Source organism: Vipera berus (genome assembly GCF_964194415.1).
Source record: "Vipera berus genome assembly, chromosome: 4".
NCBI lineage: Eukaryota > Metazoa > Chordata > Lepidosauria > Squamata > Viperidae > Vipera > Vipera berus.
Genome location: NC_138206.1, coordinates 90,312,808 through 90,331,028, shown reverse-complemented (window position 1 = coordinate 90,331,028; position 18,221 = coordinate 90,312,808). Strand labels below are relative to the sequence as shown.

The 18,221-nt window shown below is 35.6% G+C and overlaps 1 protein-coding gene across 3 annotated transcripts in view; it reads right to left on the bottom strand.

Moving 5' to 3' along the window:
• NCK2 (NCK adaptor protein 2) overlaps positions 1 to 18,221 on the bottom strand; it is an 84,711-nt gene that overhangs the window by 17,448 nt on the left and 49,042 nt on the right. For 2 of the 3 annotated variants that reach the window (XM_081328047.1, XM_081328046.1), the window contains one exon: positions 10,089 to 10,330. In XM_081328047.1, coding sequence (XP_081184173.1) covers positions 10,089 to 10,314 — 226 coding nt within the window. In that variant the 5' untranslated portion in view covers positions 10,315 to 10,330. Of the gene's footprint in view, positions 1 to 3,140; positions 3,331 to 10,088; positions 10,331 to 18,221 lie in introns of those variants that run through there. The other variant, XM_081328048.1, reaches the window with a different exon arrangement.

Here is an 18,221-nt window from a genome sequence, read left to right as displayed (position 1 = left end):
ATGCAAAACCCACCACAATTCTGCCATTTAGTCCATTATGATATAATAACAAAAAAACCTTCTTCAGAATGATGTGCACATATTACAATTATTTTTGCATATTTTATGGTGGAGTTTCAATGGTAAAATTATCCTTGTAGAGGAACAGAACTCGAGATCGTTTTCACAAGATAAATTTTGACAAAAATATTGAACTTGTTTAACCTGGCAATGTGTAAAGCCGTGAGAACTACAGAACAGGCATCTTTTTAAAAATAATTACCACTATCATCATGTGGCTTGGTGCAGAAACAGGAGTACAATTTCTAGGCTCTATTTAAATATCACTGTGATAAAGTTTTAATATAATTATTTAGCACACCAAAGAAATCCTAACTTCTCAATCCTACAACACTGCTCATTTCAAGGTCAAAACCAGCCACTTCAATTATTTCAGAAGTATTTCAAATTCTGACAGGTTGGAATAAGAAAGTCCAATCCTTTGTAACTTTGAGCAATGAGTATTAGCAATTAGCAGGAGTATTAGATATGTATGCCACCTTGAGTTGAAATATATACAAAGATTTGCTTTGCAGCGAGATGGATGGCAGACAGGCAAACAAAACAAATATATAAATGTGCCAGCTCCCTGAAATCCACAGATGCTGTTTTAACTACAGGTAGTCTTCAACGTACGACCACAATTGAGTCCCAAACTTTTGTTCCTAAGTGAAATATTTGTTAAGTGAGTTTTGCCTCATTTTACAACTCTGAATCAGTTGCCAAGAGTCTGAATTTTGATCACGTGACTATGGGGATACTACAAGTCATAAGTGTGAAAAATGGTCATAAGTCACTTTTTCCAGTGCCATCGAACGGTCACTAAATGAACTATTGTAAATTGAAATTGATGACTACGTGTATAATGACCAGTTGTATGAATCTCAACTTTGTATTTTTACCTTCAACTTTAAGAGAATACACAGGATAATCTGTCTAGCATAAAAGAAGTAATTTGTTTATACAAGGCAACTCACAAAATGTTCAAGAAAAATATATACACATATACATTTATGACACTACAGTACTGATCTTTTAAAAAACAAATCCTTCTTTAAACAATGCTCCCTCACATATCAATTTGATTCAATTATTTTATTTTTTATTATATATAAAAATGCCAAACATAAAATGCTCACTTAGTGCATAATCAGGTACAGGCTAGTCCTTTGGCTTAACAACCACTCATACAATGATGGCTCAAATTTAGATAGTTCTCAATGAGCAGTTCTTACAACTGGCCCTTGGACTTACAAGAGTCACAGCATCCCTATAATCATGTGATTCCTCTAAGAAAAATCAATGAGGAAGCTGGCAAGAATTCAAAAAGGGTGACCACATGGTGTCCTCACTTAATAACCTGTAGTGATTTGCTTAACCACTGCAACTAGAAGTGCCAGAATTTCTGTGGCTTAATTGGCGTGATATTGTGCTTTATGACACTGTTGCTTTAATGAGGGAAATTCCATTTCCAATTACTGTTGTTAATTGAGGACTACTTGTTCTGACATCATTTTCCTAAATTTCTCAGAGAGGCCTGTGGGACAAAATGGAAGTTGCTGTAACAAAAGGAAAAATGTGACTGTACTGATCAAAATTCAGGATGCCCCATTAGTAAGAAGTAATTCAATCATTTTTTCCTTAATGCTTTCCAATATGATATATTCTTAAATTTTCCTGTTTTCTGTACTTAACTAAATAATTTCAATGGAATATTTTCCTAGCATAGTTATTATCCTCAGTAATACAATTACAGGAAAACAGTACTTCTACTCTTTCCCAAATGTAAAGCTCCATTATACTGACCGTGGCTGTTGAAAAATTCCTCTCACTGTCACTAAACAATAGGTGTGCAAAAATGTAGTGAATACAGAATACAGAAACTAGAGGTGTTAACTCTAAATATTTTACTACTAAGAAATTGCAAAAACACAAGTATAAGGTTCAGGGCATGTTAGTTCCTCATTCTAATATTTTAATTTTAATTTAATTTAATAACATTTATATACCGCCCTTCTCCCTGAGGACTCAGGGCGGTTCACAGGGCAGAATAAAATAGCGAATACAAACATTAAAATAAGATTAAACAAATTGCCCTAGTTAAAAACAATATAAATACAACACTAAAAACCCCCAGAAAAGTTAAAAAACGAAAAATAAAATAACCCCAACACTCCCCCTCAGGCTAGGCCGGCTTGTACAAACAGAAATGTCTTGAGATCGCGACGAAAGGAGCGAAGATCGGGCGCCATCCGGAGCTCAACCGGTAGCTGATTCCACAGCTCCGGAGCGCCCACAGAGAAGGATCTCCCCCTGGGGGCCACCAATCGGCATTCTCTGATCGGTGGCACCCTGAGGAGGCCCTCTCTGTGGGAACGCACAGGGCGCAGGGAGCTTGATGCCGGCAGCAGATGTTCCCTGAGGTACTCCGGCCCCATGCCATGGAGTGCTTTAAATACCGTTACCAGTACCTTGAATCTCACCCGGAAGACAACTGGCAACCAATGCAGCTCACGGAGCAGAGGCGTAACGTGGGAGTATCGGGAGGCTCCCAACACCACTCTCGCGGCTGCATTCTGTACCAGTTGGAGCTTCCGAGTAGTCCTCAAGGGCAGCCCCATGTAGAGAGCGTTGCAGTAGTCCAGACGAGAGGACACGAGCGCATGAGTGACCGTGCATAAATCGTCCCGGCTAAGATGATGATTAAGTCATTTTCCATCTGTATGGAAGCTGAGATTTCTAAATACTTAGAAAACACTCCTCTGGCATCAATGATCTAGTGCAATTAAAAATAAAAATAAATCTTAAATAGCAGCCACTTTCCTTGTTCATACTTAATAAAACTGATCTTGGATTTAGGTGGCCTTTGAATCCACAGCCACTTTCTGTCACTAAAGTTCAGTATTTTTCCTCATTAACCTTTGGGTATTGGGGAACCACACCTCCGATTCAGTCAAGATCTATATTGATGACCTCACACACTGCCTACAGAAAGTATCACCCAGTGGCTTGGGGTAGATGTTAAAACAGCAGGGGGAAAAACAGATCTCTATATCAGACAAGTCAGTGGAAAAAAAGTTTGATTAGAGATGCCAATGTACCTTTAAGCATTCATAATGTAGTATGTTGCTGAAAAGGCAAATAATTGAAATTGACTATCCAAAGGCATGATACTACCAGTCATGCCTTCTAGCTGCAGCTTTTTATATTTTAGGGAAAAGAAGGATGGAGATGTTTTCAGTTTGGTGTGCTTGAGGATAGCACCATATTGTAATGATGAGTAGATTTGTTGAAATCTGAGAACAAAATAAAAACACTTTCCAGATATTCATATACACACATCCAGAGGTTGTATATTACTTTCAGAACTAAAATTAAACAGGAAATGAAATGATGCTGTTTAAGAGAAAACAGTTTTCATACCAATAGTCTCAGCTGGCAGGGTGAGGAGTGGGGGATAGGGAATAAAACAAGATTTCATGGGGAAAAACAATTGCTACTTACAAAGTCTTCAAAGCTATGTTAATGGATGGTGGATAGAATTGTTTTAAATCAGGCATATACCTTCCAAAAATATCAGTGTTCTGAAAGATGAAAAAGGATGACTTGCTTTTGCTATATGTTCCTTAAGAGTTTAATACATAAAGTCCAGGGGAAGGGGAAGAAGCTATCATGCTGAAGAAAAATAAAAGGAGAAACCCGAGCAATGTTGCTATTCATATAAATTAAATCATCTTATGATGAAATAATGTTTTCACTGACATTTTAGTTATAAATTTCTATACCACCAAGTTAAAAGTCTCTGGACTTCCTCCAAGAATACCTATATGACACCTATGTTATGCTTGACACACAACCTGCTTGGTTGACTGAATCAGTCACTCTCTCAGGCCTAGGAAGGAAGAGCTAGCACATTCCTTCCAAAAATAGGTATTATTTCATAAAATAAAATCTATCTGAATATTAAGTTTCCAAAAACTTTTAAAATACACTATTTTTGATGTTAGCCATAGGTTTTTACAGATGTCATTACTCAGTTTAATTGAACACTGAAAATTTTATCTATCATCTATCTATCTATCTATCTATCTATCTATCTATCTATCTATCTATCTATCTATCTATCTATCTATATGTTTGCATATGTTAGGAATCATTTTTAAAATACATACTACTCAAGCAATCCTAAATCTGAATAAAAATGTACATTTATTTTAACAAATTATATGTTGCTTCTCCCCGATATGGTATCCGGGAGGGAGGGAGGGAGGGAGGGAGGAAGGAAGGAAGGAAGGAAGGAAGGAAGGAAGGAAGGAAGGAAAATTTGAACATGTGTGAAATTTCAGGTTATTCTTGATTCTGGGAGACTGCCAGGACAAGTTCCTGCAGTCTTTTTGGCAATATTACAGAAGTGGTGTTTGCCTTTGCCTACTGCTTTCTAAGTTCACCAAGCTGGCTCTTGGACAAAGGCAGAACTAAAACTCATGATCTCCTGGTTTTTAGCTCAATGCCTTAATCACTACACCAAACTGGCATATTTATTACTGCTTAATGTCAAGTTTCCGACATATGGGCTTTTCAAGTGACTCTGAGGCATTGTTTACCTTAAAAGTCCTTTATTAGCCTAATACACAGGCAAATGCTTGCCAGAAGGAAGCTGAAATCTGAAATCTCCGCCCCTTGCACAATATATTAAAACACAATTCTCCACCTTTCTAATTTTGTCATTAATCATATTCTCCAATTAATTTAAAGAATCAGTTTCCCTTCCGTTAGAAAACCCACCAAGCTCTTATCTTCTTTAATTTCAGATGGCCTTGAGGAACAATCCTCCTCTTCCCCTCTCCCAACCTTGATCCAATCTCTTAAAGCAATACACAAGTTTAACATATGAAATGGCTACTTCTTCATCTCTCATCAAGCAATAACATTCGATGTTAGCAGCATTGACATCTAATATAGTACTAATGACTAATATTATTACATGAATAGTGCTAAAATGAAAACATGCTAAAATAGGTTTCCTAATTTTTGATCACTAGCTGCAGGGTTAACAACTCAGCTCAAGAAATTAATTTCTAATACTCTTCCTGTACCTTCTCCTCATTTGGTGCAGGACTGAATACTTAATTTCTGTCATTTTGTAGTTCTAATTGGAACATTTCAACTATCCCCAGAATGACCCCTGTTTTGTTGTTTTTGCTGTCTATTAGATTATTTTAATCTGGGCTCTCTGTTTAATTCAATGTTTTGTGCTATTTCCGTTTTTTTCTAATTCTGTATGCTGCCCAGAGCCCACTGAAGTAGGAAGGCCAATAAATTTAAATACACAAATGAATGAATAATAAGAGGTGTTTTTGTTTCATTTCTAGAAGTATGGTAAGGACATATTTGACATTTGCACTTACACAATACAATCATATTTAACTATTTGGAGATCTAAAATTTCAAGTGAACCAGTTCTGTTACAGTGGCAGGCAGACATTGTTCCAATATCATTTCATTTTCAAAATGATTTGATATGCAGTCATTGCCAGGCTTTTGTGTTTCATTTGGTTTCATTTTAGGGAGGGAGTAGAAAACAACATAAGAACGTATTCACACCAGTACATATGCCTATGATTTCCAGCTTAATGTATGAATAAGCTCCATTAAAAGATACTAAAATCGTGTAAAAAGACAAACACTTTTAGCCTCTTTCAGCCACCTTGAGAGAGCAGCCAGTTAGAAATAAAACTGTACCTGCAAATCATTACTGGACATATCAGTTACTGGTACAATTTGCATGTAATGCTAATAAACTATAATTTGGCTTTTGTTTCAAGGATCTGTACTATATGTGCACCTATGCTAAGAAAGAAACCATGATGAATTTTGGCAACAAATGACACTGTAACTGAAGCTGCAATTTGGTGCTGGTTTACAAATCTTGCTTTATTTTAAACTATATGATCACCATGTCTGGATCTAGAATCTTAGCCTTACTGTGCAGATATTGTTTGTGCCCTGTCAATTTTTATGATGTCCAAAAAAAAGAAATGGAAAAATCAGGAATCTGCTGAATAAGTCTGATTATTTGGTTGACTGCCAGACTGACCCCAATTAGATCAAATTATAGCTCAAAGCTGTAATATTATGTGAGTCAAAAATTGAGTTCAGAACCAATATCCAGCAAGAGGTTTACACTTGGCAAATCAGCTGAGTTAAAAAAGAATTCTACATAATATCTACTTCCAGTTCCAGATATCTGAATAAGATTCAAAGAATGAAAGTGAAACGGATGTAAAAAATATTAGGGCTACAGCAAAATCTCTCAACTATAGTCCCATTTCCTCAACTTAAAGAAGGTCCAGACATACTGAGATTTCAACTTCCAGAGACATACATTGCATGGCCAAAGGATGAAAATTCATATAAATTTAATTCCCTGATGGGAAAAACTGTGATAATTGTTTTAATTTGCAAAAGTCACATTAATTCCAGATACAAATATATGTAAACCAAAGCCTTCAGGAAAAGACTAAGGTGCTATTTAATTAAAGACATTAAAGCAGGTTTCAGAGAAATAATAAAATTAAGGCGGGCAGACAAAGCCAGTTCCTAAACAAATGTTTCATTTCCTTTCAGTGATGAAATGGGGAGGGGTAAAATGTAAAGCACTGATACAGCTAACAAGCTGTATTTCCTCAGAAAAGGAAATAGCTGACAGTTTATATCAAGCTTTTAAAATAAACAGGAAGTTAAGTGGAAAAAGAAAAAGCAAGCCACACTCAATACTCATATAATGTCTTTCACTTCAAACAAATGGAAAACTGCAAGACAAGACTGTTTATGCAATTGACATTGGTAACATCAGGCATTAAAACAATTATCAAGCTATATTAGTTCAAATATACAAAAGAGCTATTCTTTTTTTAAAAGCAAACATTTTACAGCAATATATAGTAACAAAATCTGATAATAACATTATTTTGTAGATTTATGTCTATTCTTTGGCAAAACCTTGGCCAGTAGGTTTTGCCCAAACACTTCTAAAGAAAAAAGGGATTTCTTTTATTTGCAATTTACAGAAGCACTGTCATTTTTGCTCTCATGCTTTAAAAATTGGCATGGCACTTAATGATTGTTAATTGAAAGCTGAACCTACATAGAATTTTTGGTATTCTAACTCAAGTGCAGCAAATAAAATACTGGCCACTTCATGAACACACTGACTTTGTCTAGATTTTTTTTTTACAATTCAGAGGCTCCAAAAACTACGGTAAGTTTTAAAATATCTGTTTTAAAGCAGATTCTAATCTGATATCTCAAGTATCAAGGAAAATTCTGGCCCCAAATTATACAAAATTTATTTTTAAAAATTTTTTTAAAGTTATGAGCACAACTCAGTGGCAACCCTCACACCAGTATGAAACTATGGCTTTTAATTCATTTGTACTTATGTATTTAAATCAGTTTTTTTAATGATAAACAACAATCTGTGTTCAGCATGATGTGAATAAGCTTTGAATGGTTTACAATTAACACAATAAAGAAAAAGCATGGAAATTGCAGTCCTTTAACATGATAATCCACATGTTGTCTTTGGCAAAGGCAGAATTTTATTGTCAAAGGCATCATATTACTGATAATTAGTAATAAAATAATAAGGAAAGAAGGGGCTTAATGTTCATGTTTAACTTTTGAAGCGTATTTAAATGGCGAAAACATAAAATCATTCATATTATCATAATGTCTGAGATCTTACTGACAGTCCTAAAATACTGAGTTATCTGTGTACTCTAAAACCTTGAATCTGTAGGATATTTTAAACAAATTATGAGCAAATCTTTAGTTTAACGCAAATTCACATTTGTCTGTATATCTACACTTATGTTTTCACCATATTCTAATAACTTGTTGATGAGCATTTTGAAACAGTCAAGAATCCTATTCCATGGCTAGGCCATTTTTATAGATATAGACAAAACTAAACTGTTTCACTCTTGCAAGTGATAAAGAGGGAACTACTGTATATCACTTACTATTAATCCTTTGCTTTGCCTTACAAAAATGGATATCTACCTTTGTCTTCACAGAATGATTACAAACTGTTACCACAGAACAATATTAACATTAGGCCACTCAACCACTATAGAAAGAGTTTGAGCATCGAGCTTCACATAGCCACAATCCTTATTGATTTAACTCTACATAAGATTAATAGTTAAGTATAAGACTAAGAATGTAGCAATTATTTCTATTCACCTCATCAGAACTGAGTGGGCATGCTCCAGGTCCTCTCTATTAAACATGTCATCTTATGTTGTGCCTTCTCTGCTCCTGACCAGGTGTAATAATAACATTCCCCCAAAGATCTGGATGGCTCCAAACATAGTTATCTTTCTCAAAGTTTAAAGACATAGGTGTTCCACACAGCATTTGGGCCAGGATATTAAGCAAACTCCATTAATTGTCTCATTTGGTTGTTTTTACTGATTGTAAATTCCGAATGTTTTAGATGTTAAGTAGGTGTTCTGTTTTAAACAACTGGGTTGTGTTTTTAATGTTCTGTATGCCACCTAGAATCACAGCAGTGAGATAACTGGCCATATTGATTGTTTAGATAAGAGTTAGCCTGTGGTAAGATGGGTGGCCAACAAAATAAGAGAGGGAGGGAGGGGGAGGGAGGAAGGAAGGTAGGTTAAATGTAGTACAGGGTTTTAGGGTTGATACCCCAATAAGATATAACCTGCTACATAAGCTCCAGAGCCAAATTTGAAGCATTAAAGCTGGACAAGAGCTGATCAAATATGCTGTATATAGTAGACTATGTAGGCCTTTAGTAAAATGAGGCTCTGGAAAGTCAGAAACTAACCCTTGTTGTTTCTTTTCTGTGGTATGGATTAATTATTCTTAAAACAATTACTCTTGTATTCCTCTGTCTCTGTCTGTTATTTCATTCTATCAATAAGAGCCAATTATGTGAAGTAGGAGACATGAAAACAAAGACAAGTGATGTCAGAAAACAGCATGAGATACTAGATGGAAGAAATAATGTTTTATTAACAATACAATGTTACTTATTTAGGTGTTAAATTTAAGTTATAAGATTATCCCAGTTTTTTTCAACTAACAATATATAGGCATTGTAAAGAATACTACATAAAACATTACTTGATCACAATCCCCATTCCTAAGGAATGCATGACTGGGGACTAACTGCACTCTTTTCTAGCCCTTGAGAGTCTGGCAAATTACTCATATATCTGGTTCAAAATGGAACTGCCTATTTGCTGATCAGTCACAATCAATGTAGCAGAATACCATATTGCAAGAGCAGCATTGCTTTGCCTGTTGGCTCCCAGATCCAATTACCAATAGTGCTGAAATCTTTTTATGGCTTGTTACTTTATTACCTTCAGAACCATCTCATCCAGGTAGAATCTAATTGCTCACTTTGTCCTAGACAAGAATCCTTCCATTCAAGATGTTAAATGGGAAGAACTTAGAAATAGGTTCTTAGAAATAAGCCTACTCCATTAGAAGCGTCCTGTTCACCCCAAGATTAGGATACCCCCCTCCCCAGCAAATATATTGAGACTGCATTTCCACAAGCCATTGGGGCAGAAGGTGCCAGTGAACCAGAGACACCAACTCAAAGTAATAAAGGTTAGATGACTATCTTGAGTTTCAAATATAATTAATCCATGGAGAAGGCAGCTTACAAATGTCAGGGTAAATAGATAAATAAAATAAAAAGCATACAGAACACTGATATCTTCATAACAGAGAATCTTAGAATACATTTAAAAGCAAAAGCCCCAATTTCTGATTTTCTTTCAGTGAGGCAATAATCACTTCCCATTAGGGAAGAATAAAAAAGAGTTTTGTTTTCTCTTTACAAAAAAAAGCTATTTGCAAATTAAAATCATCTTCTATCTATATTCTGAATTAACAGAAACTATACCTATACTTCTTTAATAAAACAAATCCTTGATATGACACTCCAGCTAGACATTTGTATACAACTTTTGTAAAATTAACTCAGGTTTTAGATAAGGACTTACCCAATGTGTCTTTCAGATTTTTAACCAAGGAGCCTTTCTTCAAGCTGTTCTTTCTCTCCACATAATTTGATGGCACATATCCTGTTTTGTTGGCTGCATTTCTTACTCTCCACCATGTCTTGGAATCATCCAGCAGCCAGAGGCGTTCATTCTTTTTTATGTCAAGTTCTTGGTCCTGTTGGGCAGTATAATCCCACTTCGCTATAACAATAACTTCTTCTGTCATCTTTCATGGAGTCTCTCTGTCATAAAACAAATAGATGCATTGAAACATTCATGAGTTCCTTCACCATTCATTCAAACCTTAAGGCCTGAAAAATGCTAGAAAATATTTTTAAGAATATATACCATTGAGTAACCATTACCATGCGTAAAATACAAATTCACTGAAATGTATTCTCTGCCTCGATGATTAGTGAAAAGAACAGAAGAAACCGAGGGCCTTAAAACCACAACTGAGTGATATGACTTTTTTATTCAACTTCATGACAAACTGGCTCATAGACTATGCTAAGCTTAGCACAATATGCTAATAGCACAATAATTCTAATGAAAAAGAGTTCAGTCCTCACAGTCCATGAACTTTTAATTCTAATGAATGACGTGCAGGTTTTTCTGCATGAATATTTTCCCATTAAACAGAAACACAATTCCCCTTAATGAATACAGGTTAATATCTTTGTGCTATAGATTTTTCTAGGCAACTTCATTATCACTGTTTCTTTTATTTAACCTTCTTCATATCCCTCCCATTGCACTCACTTGACCACAGAACACAAGCACTATTAATTTCACATAAAACTTACTCAGTTCATATTTCTGAAAATTAGCTACTTTATAACCTGGAAGCTGATATGGCAAATTAAGCACAGCAATACTGTGAAATCTTGTCTGGAGAGAGACTATCCCAATCAGGAGAATGGGTCAAGTGGAGGATTAGTCTGGAATTATTAGTAGATACAACAAGGCAAGGTCTGACCTTTCAATGCCAATGAATCTTATCAAGTTCAGGCAACTAGATAATGGGGCAAACTGCCAGGCTGGGAAGATTCCTGTGAAATAAGCAATAAACAAAACAATAAAAGTAGCCAGTTTATACTCTTCACCTTTGGGTCTGATTGTTTGCCCGACAAATCCTTGTGGAATATAAATTGGAATATGTATAAGTTCCAAATTTATTAATCAACATTTCATTTTTTATTAACTACGTGATTAATAATTCTTTGTCAAAAACAAACAATTCATTTCCTTTTAAAGTGAGAATGCCATATTCAACATAGGACCAATTTATTAATGCTGCTCTACTTCTTTTGCTCCAAAAAAATGTTTCTGCAATTAGAGCTATGAAATTGAGGAAGTTGTCTTCTTGCCTTTTCCAGTCTAGTTTAAAAAGGGTATTGCTGGTTTTACACACACACACACACACACACACACACACACACACACACACACACTTGTCTGTCAGCTTTAATGAATTAATATGACAACTATTCTTATGGTGGGCAAAGATTCCACTCTATGATCTAATTATAAATCATTTTTCTTGATAAAGTGGGTATCGAGATTTTTTAACAACTACTTTCATTACAGACAGCTTTTCCCAATCTAGCGAAAAGTGCATTATTGCAAAACTGATTTTGATACATGTACCTATAAACACTTACACTATGGGAATATACCAGCATAAAAATAGCATTTAAATCTGGTGGTGGGGGTTTTTGTTTTTGCAAACTGGATATCTCATAATTACCTCACTGCAAGGAAGCCATTAAGAAGAATTAAAAAGGTGTGATTTACTTCAATGTATTTTTCAGTAGTTACATGGGCATTTCCTATTTCTTTTATAACTGCTTCCTGAGCTATTGTCCCTATTTATAAGAAGCTGTAGAAAGCTGATATTAGTTATGTATGCAGTCTCTGGAATAATGAACTGAAATGTCTTTTCATGATAAAACAAGAGAGGTCAATTTTTAACCAATGTGAAATTAGCTTTCTTGATATTGGAGCTGTATCTTAGAGGTTAGAAAGAACATCAGTTCATACAGTTCAGTTTAGTCTTATTAGTATCACATTTTGGTTTGGCTTCAATAGTATTATCAATGACTGCATGTTAAATATGCCTATGTGATTTGCACATATCTGGAATCTAGTAAAATATCAAAAACTGGACTTTCTGGATATGTTGGTCAGATAAAAAAATTATAATACTAAAGTGAGAAAACTAGACCTGATTTTTAGCAACAATTGTTGATAAATACGTTGTTTGTCAACATTTTAATTTTTTTCCTCAACAAAGGAGCTCTGTAATCTCTAAGCCATTTTTCATTCTGTGAAAATATTTATGATTATCAATCTAAGTTAAACTATTTCTCACAATTTTTGTTAATCAGTTCAGCGCCAACAGAAACGGTTGAAAATAGTTTAATAACAAGGAGGATGGGTGTAAGGGAAAGAACACAGCAGAAAGTAAGCTATGTGAAGATTAATATGACACAATAGGATATAAAATGAAAAAAAAACAGTAAGAATGCAAAAAACAAACACTACAACAGAATGTAAGTTTTAGTGAATTTCTGTAATAATAGCCATGGATATAAGTATATGTAATAAAATCTTTTGTATTCAGTATTCTCTCTTGCATGCCACTTGCACTGCTGCTCAAATTAAATCCTTTGTCATGTTATTACATGGTTATTATCATAGTACTTTTCTTTTAAAACGATACGTAAAATAAAAAAATAGCACACTTGATCAAGAAAGCTAGGGTAAGATTTTTGCCAATATGTTCTGAGAAGGAACATATAATTGCCACTGAACATGCAGAACTCCCAATTCTTTATTACACTGAATTTTCCTATTCAGTCTTAAAGTATATCTACCATAAAGCAAGTAGTTTGCTATGAATTTTAATAATCTAGTTAGCTTTCACCAATAATAATAATAATAATAATAATAATAATAATAATAATAATAATAATAATAATAATAATAATAATAATAATAATAATAATAATGGCAAAGGCAAGCAAGCATAGTACCAATAGTAATAGGCGCCTCAGGTGCAATCCCAAAACAACTGGAGCACCACTTGAACACCACTGACATTGACAAATTCGCCATTAGTCAACTGCAAAAGGCGGCCTTACTAGGAACTGCTTCCATCCCGGAACGATATCTATAATACCATCAAACATCCACATCTGCCTATCCCAGGTCCTTGATAAGGACTCGATGGGTAGACAAAAATGCCAAATCCAGTCTGAACATCTGGCTGACTGTGTGATGAATAATAATAATAATAATAATAATAATAATAATAATAATAATAATAATAATAACCCCCCTAACCCTGCAATAACTCCAGCAAAGCTACAAAAAACTGCGCTACTCGGAACATCTTATATTTTAAGGAGACACGTGGTTGATACCTAGGATACTGGCAGCATCCCGTGTCAACCATTACTGCCAGTCAATTTGACTGTTCAGTTGACTGAGTTTCATGTTTTATGAATAAAAGTATAATAATAATAATAATAATAATAATAATAATAATAATAATAATAATAATAATTAGTAGTAGTAGTAGTAGTAGTAGTAGTAGTAGTAGTAGTAGTAGTTGGAAGGTACCTTGGAGGTCATCTAGTCCAACCCCCTGCTCAGGCAGAAAACCCTATAACATTTCAGACAAATGGCTATCCAGTCTCTTCTTAAAAACTTCCAGTGTTGGAGCATTCACCACTTCTGGAGGCAGGTTCTTTCACTGGTTAATTGTTCTAACTGTCAGGAAATTTCTTCTTAGTTCTAGGTTGCTTCCCTCTTTGGTTAGTTTCCAGCCATTGCTTCTTGTCCTGCCTTCAGGCGCTTTGGAGAATAGCTTGACTCCCTCTTCTATGTGGCAGCCCCTGAGATATTGGAACACTGCTATCATGTCACCCCTTGCCCTTCTCTTCATTAAACTAGACATACCAAATTCAAGCAATCGTTCCTTATGTTTTAGCCTCCAGTCCCCTAATCATCTTTGTTACTCTTCTCTGTACTCTTTCTAGAGTCTCAACATCTTTTTTTACATCATGGTGACCAAAACTGGATGTAGTATTCCAAGTGTGGCCTTACCAAGGCATTGTAATGTGGTATTTATACTGCACGTGATCTTGATTCTATCCCTCTGTTAATGCAGCGTAGCACTGTGTTGGCTTTTTTGGCAGCTGCAGCACACTGCTGGCTCATATTTAAGTGCTTGTCCACTAGGACTCCGAGATCCCTCTCACAGTTACTACTATTGAGCAAGGTACCACCTATACTATACCTGTGCATTTGGGTTTTCTTGCCTAAATGTAGAACCTTACTTTTTTCACCATTTTATTTTGTTAGATAGCACCCAGTGTTCAAGTCTGTCAAGATCCTCCTGTATCTTAAGCCTATCTTCTGGAGTGTTGGCTATTCCTGCCAGCTTGGTGTTGTCTGCAAATTTGATGAGTTCCCCTTCTATCCCCTCATCCAAATCGTTGATGATGTTGAAGAGCACTAGGCCCAGAAGAGAGCCCTGGGGCACCCCACTACACACTTCTTTCCATGTAGATGCAGTTCCATTGAGGACCACACGCTGAGTACGGCCTGTCAGCCAGCTGGTGGTGATGCTGTCTAAACCACATTTTTCTATCTTATCAAGTAATAGGTTGTGATCTACTTTAACAAATGCCTTACTGAAGTCCAAGTAAATGATATCCACAGCATTCCTCTGGTCCACTAATTTTGTCACTTGGTCAAAGAATGCAATAAGATTTCTCTGGCATGATCTGTTTTTGACAAACCCATGTTGGCTTTTAGTAATGACTTTGTTTGCCTCTAGGTGCTCGCTGATTTGTTGTTTATCTTTTCCAGAATCTTCCCAGGTATTGAGGTCAGGCTGATAGGTCTGTAATTTCCTGGATCCATTTTTTTCCTTTTTTGAAGATGGGAACTACATCAGCTCTTTTCCAGTCCTCTGGTAGTTCCCCAGTGCTCCAGGATCTTTGAAAAATATAGTTCAGTGGTTCTGAGATTACATTTGCCAGTTCCTTCAGAACCTTGGGGTGTAATCCATCTGGTCCTGGTGATTTGAACTCCTCTAGGCTGGACAGGTACTCACTTACCATTTTCTTGTCTATCTTAACTTGTGTTTCTATTATGGCACTATTTTTGATAGGTTGGTATGTTTTTTCCCTTTGTGTAAAGACAGATGCAAAAAACGAATTAAATAGTTCTCCTTTCTCCCTGTTGCTTGTCACCTTTTTGCCACTTTCACCCACTAATGGACCAATCATTTCCTTAACTTTTTTCTTGTTTTTTATATGTTGAAAGAAGCTTTTTTTGTTATTTTTGACTTTGGTCACAAGCCTTAGTTTATTTTGAGCCTTAGCTTTCCTCACTTGCAGGCACAGGCTATTTGCTGATATGCTGCCTTAGTTATGTGCCCCTCTTTCCACTTTTTATACTTGTCCTTTTTATCTTTCAATTTATCAGAGAATTCTTTATGCAGCCATGCTGGTTTCTTTTGAGAGCTGTTATTTTCCTTCTTTGTTGGTATTGTACTAGACTGGGCTTTTACTATCTCACTTTTCAAAATTTCCCAAGCTTCTTGAGTTGTTTTCCCCTTTAGGATTCTCATCCATGGAATCCTTCCCAAGCTCTCTCTAAGTTTATTGAAATTAGCTCTTTTAAAGTCCAAGACTCTAGTTTGACTGTGTTCTATTGCTTGTGCTTCCAGAATCCTGAATTCCAATATTGCATGATCACTTCCCCACAAGGTTCCTGTGGCTTCAACACCTTCTATCATTTCATCTCTGTTAGTGAGGATTAGATCCAATATGGCTAATTCCCTAGTTCCCTTCTCTTCTTTTGGGGAGACAAAGTTGTCTGCTAGGTTTGTCAGGAATCTGTTTGATCTTCCACTTGATGCAGAGTTTGTCTCCCAGTTGATGTCAGGGTAATAAAAGTCCCCCATTACTATTGTGATGTGCTACCTACATACCTTAGTTAGCTGACTAGCAAAAAGTTCATCTATTTCCTCTGTTGGGTTGGGTGGCTTATATACACCTATGGCAATGTCATTCCCTCTCCGCCTTTTATATTGACTCAAATGCATTCAAAAGAGTTTTCATCATTGTTGTGCTCTATTTCTGTAGAGATATAGTTATTTCTTATATAGAGAGCAACTCCACCTACTCTTTTGTTTGGTCTGTTTCTTTTAAATAATTTAAATCCCTCTAGCAGTGTGTTCCATTTGTGGGTTTCATCCCACCATGTTTCCATAATGGCAACAATATCATTTCTGCCCTCATTTACCTGAATTTCTAGTTCACCCTGCTTTACTGTTCATACTGTGCATTGGTGTATAGACATTTGAGTCCGTTATGACTGACCCTGTGTTTACTTTCTACTTAACTTGTGTGGTACTTGAGTTCCCCTATTTTCTTACCACTAGTGCACTTTGTGAGGCACTCGCCGTTAAGCTTGATTTTGCTTGAGAGCAAGGCTGATATTCTTGTCCACACACACATCTATGTTACATGCACTGGTAACCATATAATTTTTAGATTGCCGGGGACAGGGATGTTCTGTATCGATTAACTCATTGTCCCCATTTAGTTTAAATATTCCTCCAGAAATATCTGTGAATTTATTACCAAGTAACTCAGTCCCTTTCTTAGATGGATGCAAACCATCTCTTTTGTACATTTTTTCGTTGGACCAGCTACAGACATTGTGACTAATATAACCAAAGCCTTCTCCTTTACACTACTCCTTTAGCCACATACTGAATTCTGCTATACGCTGGCCGTTTCCATTTTGCTCCTTATACACTGGTAAAACCTCTGAAAAAGTAACCCTATTCTGCTGAGTTCCTGCCCCAAGCTTTGGAAATCATTCTGCACAGAGAGTACATCTTTTTGGGACAGATCATTAGTGCCAAGATGTACAATGGTATGCACTCCACTGTCCTTGCTGGCGTTCTTGACTATCTTAAAAACACGCTTCTTGTCCATACTGGCAGTAGCACCTGGAAGACACCTAACCTCTTTTGAAACCTCTGTATCCTTTCCTAAATTTGCATCCCTTATAATTGAATCACCAACCAGAAGGTGGCTTCTCTTTTTGGATACCTTTCTCTTCTTGCATGACTGATATGTAATACCTGATTCGCACTTCTCTCTGTCAAAAACAAGTTCTTCATCTCAGACCATTTATTGAGAAAAAACTACAAAATATGTTATAGTTCTATACAATTGTATACCATAATGTGTGTAACAGTAGTGTATCAACTAGTGTTGATACACACAGACATTATTAATTCCTTTTGGGATTTTAAAGACAATGACTCAAAATTGTGACATACAGGAAGATTGCCATTTAGAGGAATGTTAAGAGAAGAAAAAGAAAAATGAAGTCAAAATGATGCAACATTTTATCATTATTAACACCACCACCCTAAAATACAAAATAGGACTGCGAATGCTCCAAAGTGATTTGGAAAAAGGAAGATTTCGATCTCAAGTGAGCATTTCTTTTGCTATTTACTACTGTGAACTAACTTTCTTCATGTTTCGGCATGAGCCTAACAAATTGTTCTACTGATTAAAAGTCTGCATAATTCCAAATTTCAAAAAAAAAGGCACAAGTCTAGCATAAGTAAGATGAGAAATAAGAAAGTGAGCATAGTTTCTATCATGGGTATTCTGCTTGCTAGTGGATAGACTGGTAGGTTTTCTACCTGATAGGTAACCATACTTAATATGATTTTATTCACTATAATAACAAGCCCTTATCTAAAATTAATGTATTATTTTGCTACTGTATGAAGCCATGTTTTTGCTATACTTTTACTGTCTACTTTGTAATGGATCTTTATTTTACATGTACAATAAGAGTTAAATAAATTTCAAATGCTGTAATTTCAAAACAAAGTAGCCATGCTTCTCTACATAAAAAAGTAATTCAACTCTATTATTATTTTCCTTCAAAGTCAACTATTTCTCTATAAATACCCAACTATACTGTATTAGGAATTTCAGAATTGAAGGCTCCATTCTGGTTCAAAACACCTGCACCAATCACACACACACTGATTGGTTTTGCCTGATAAAGAGTCCATAT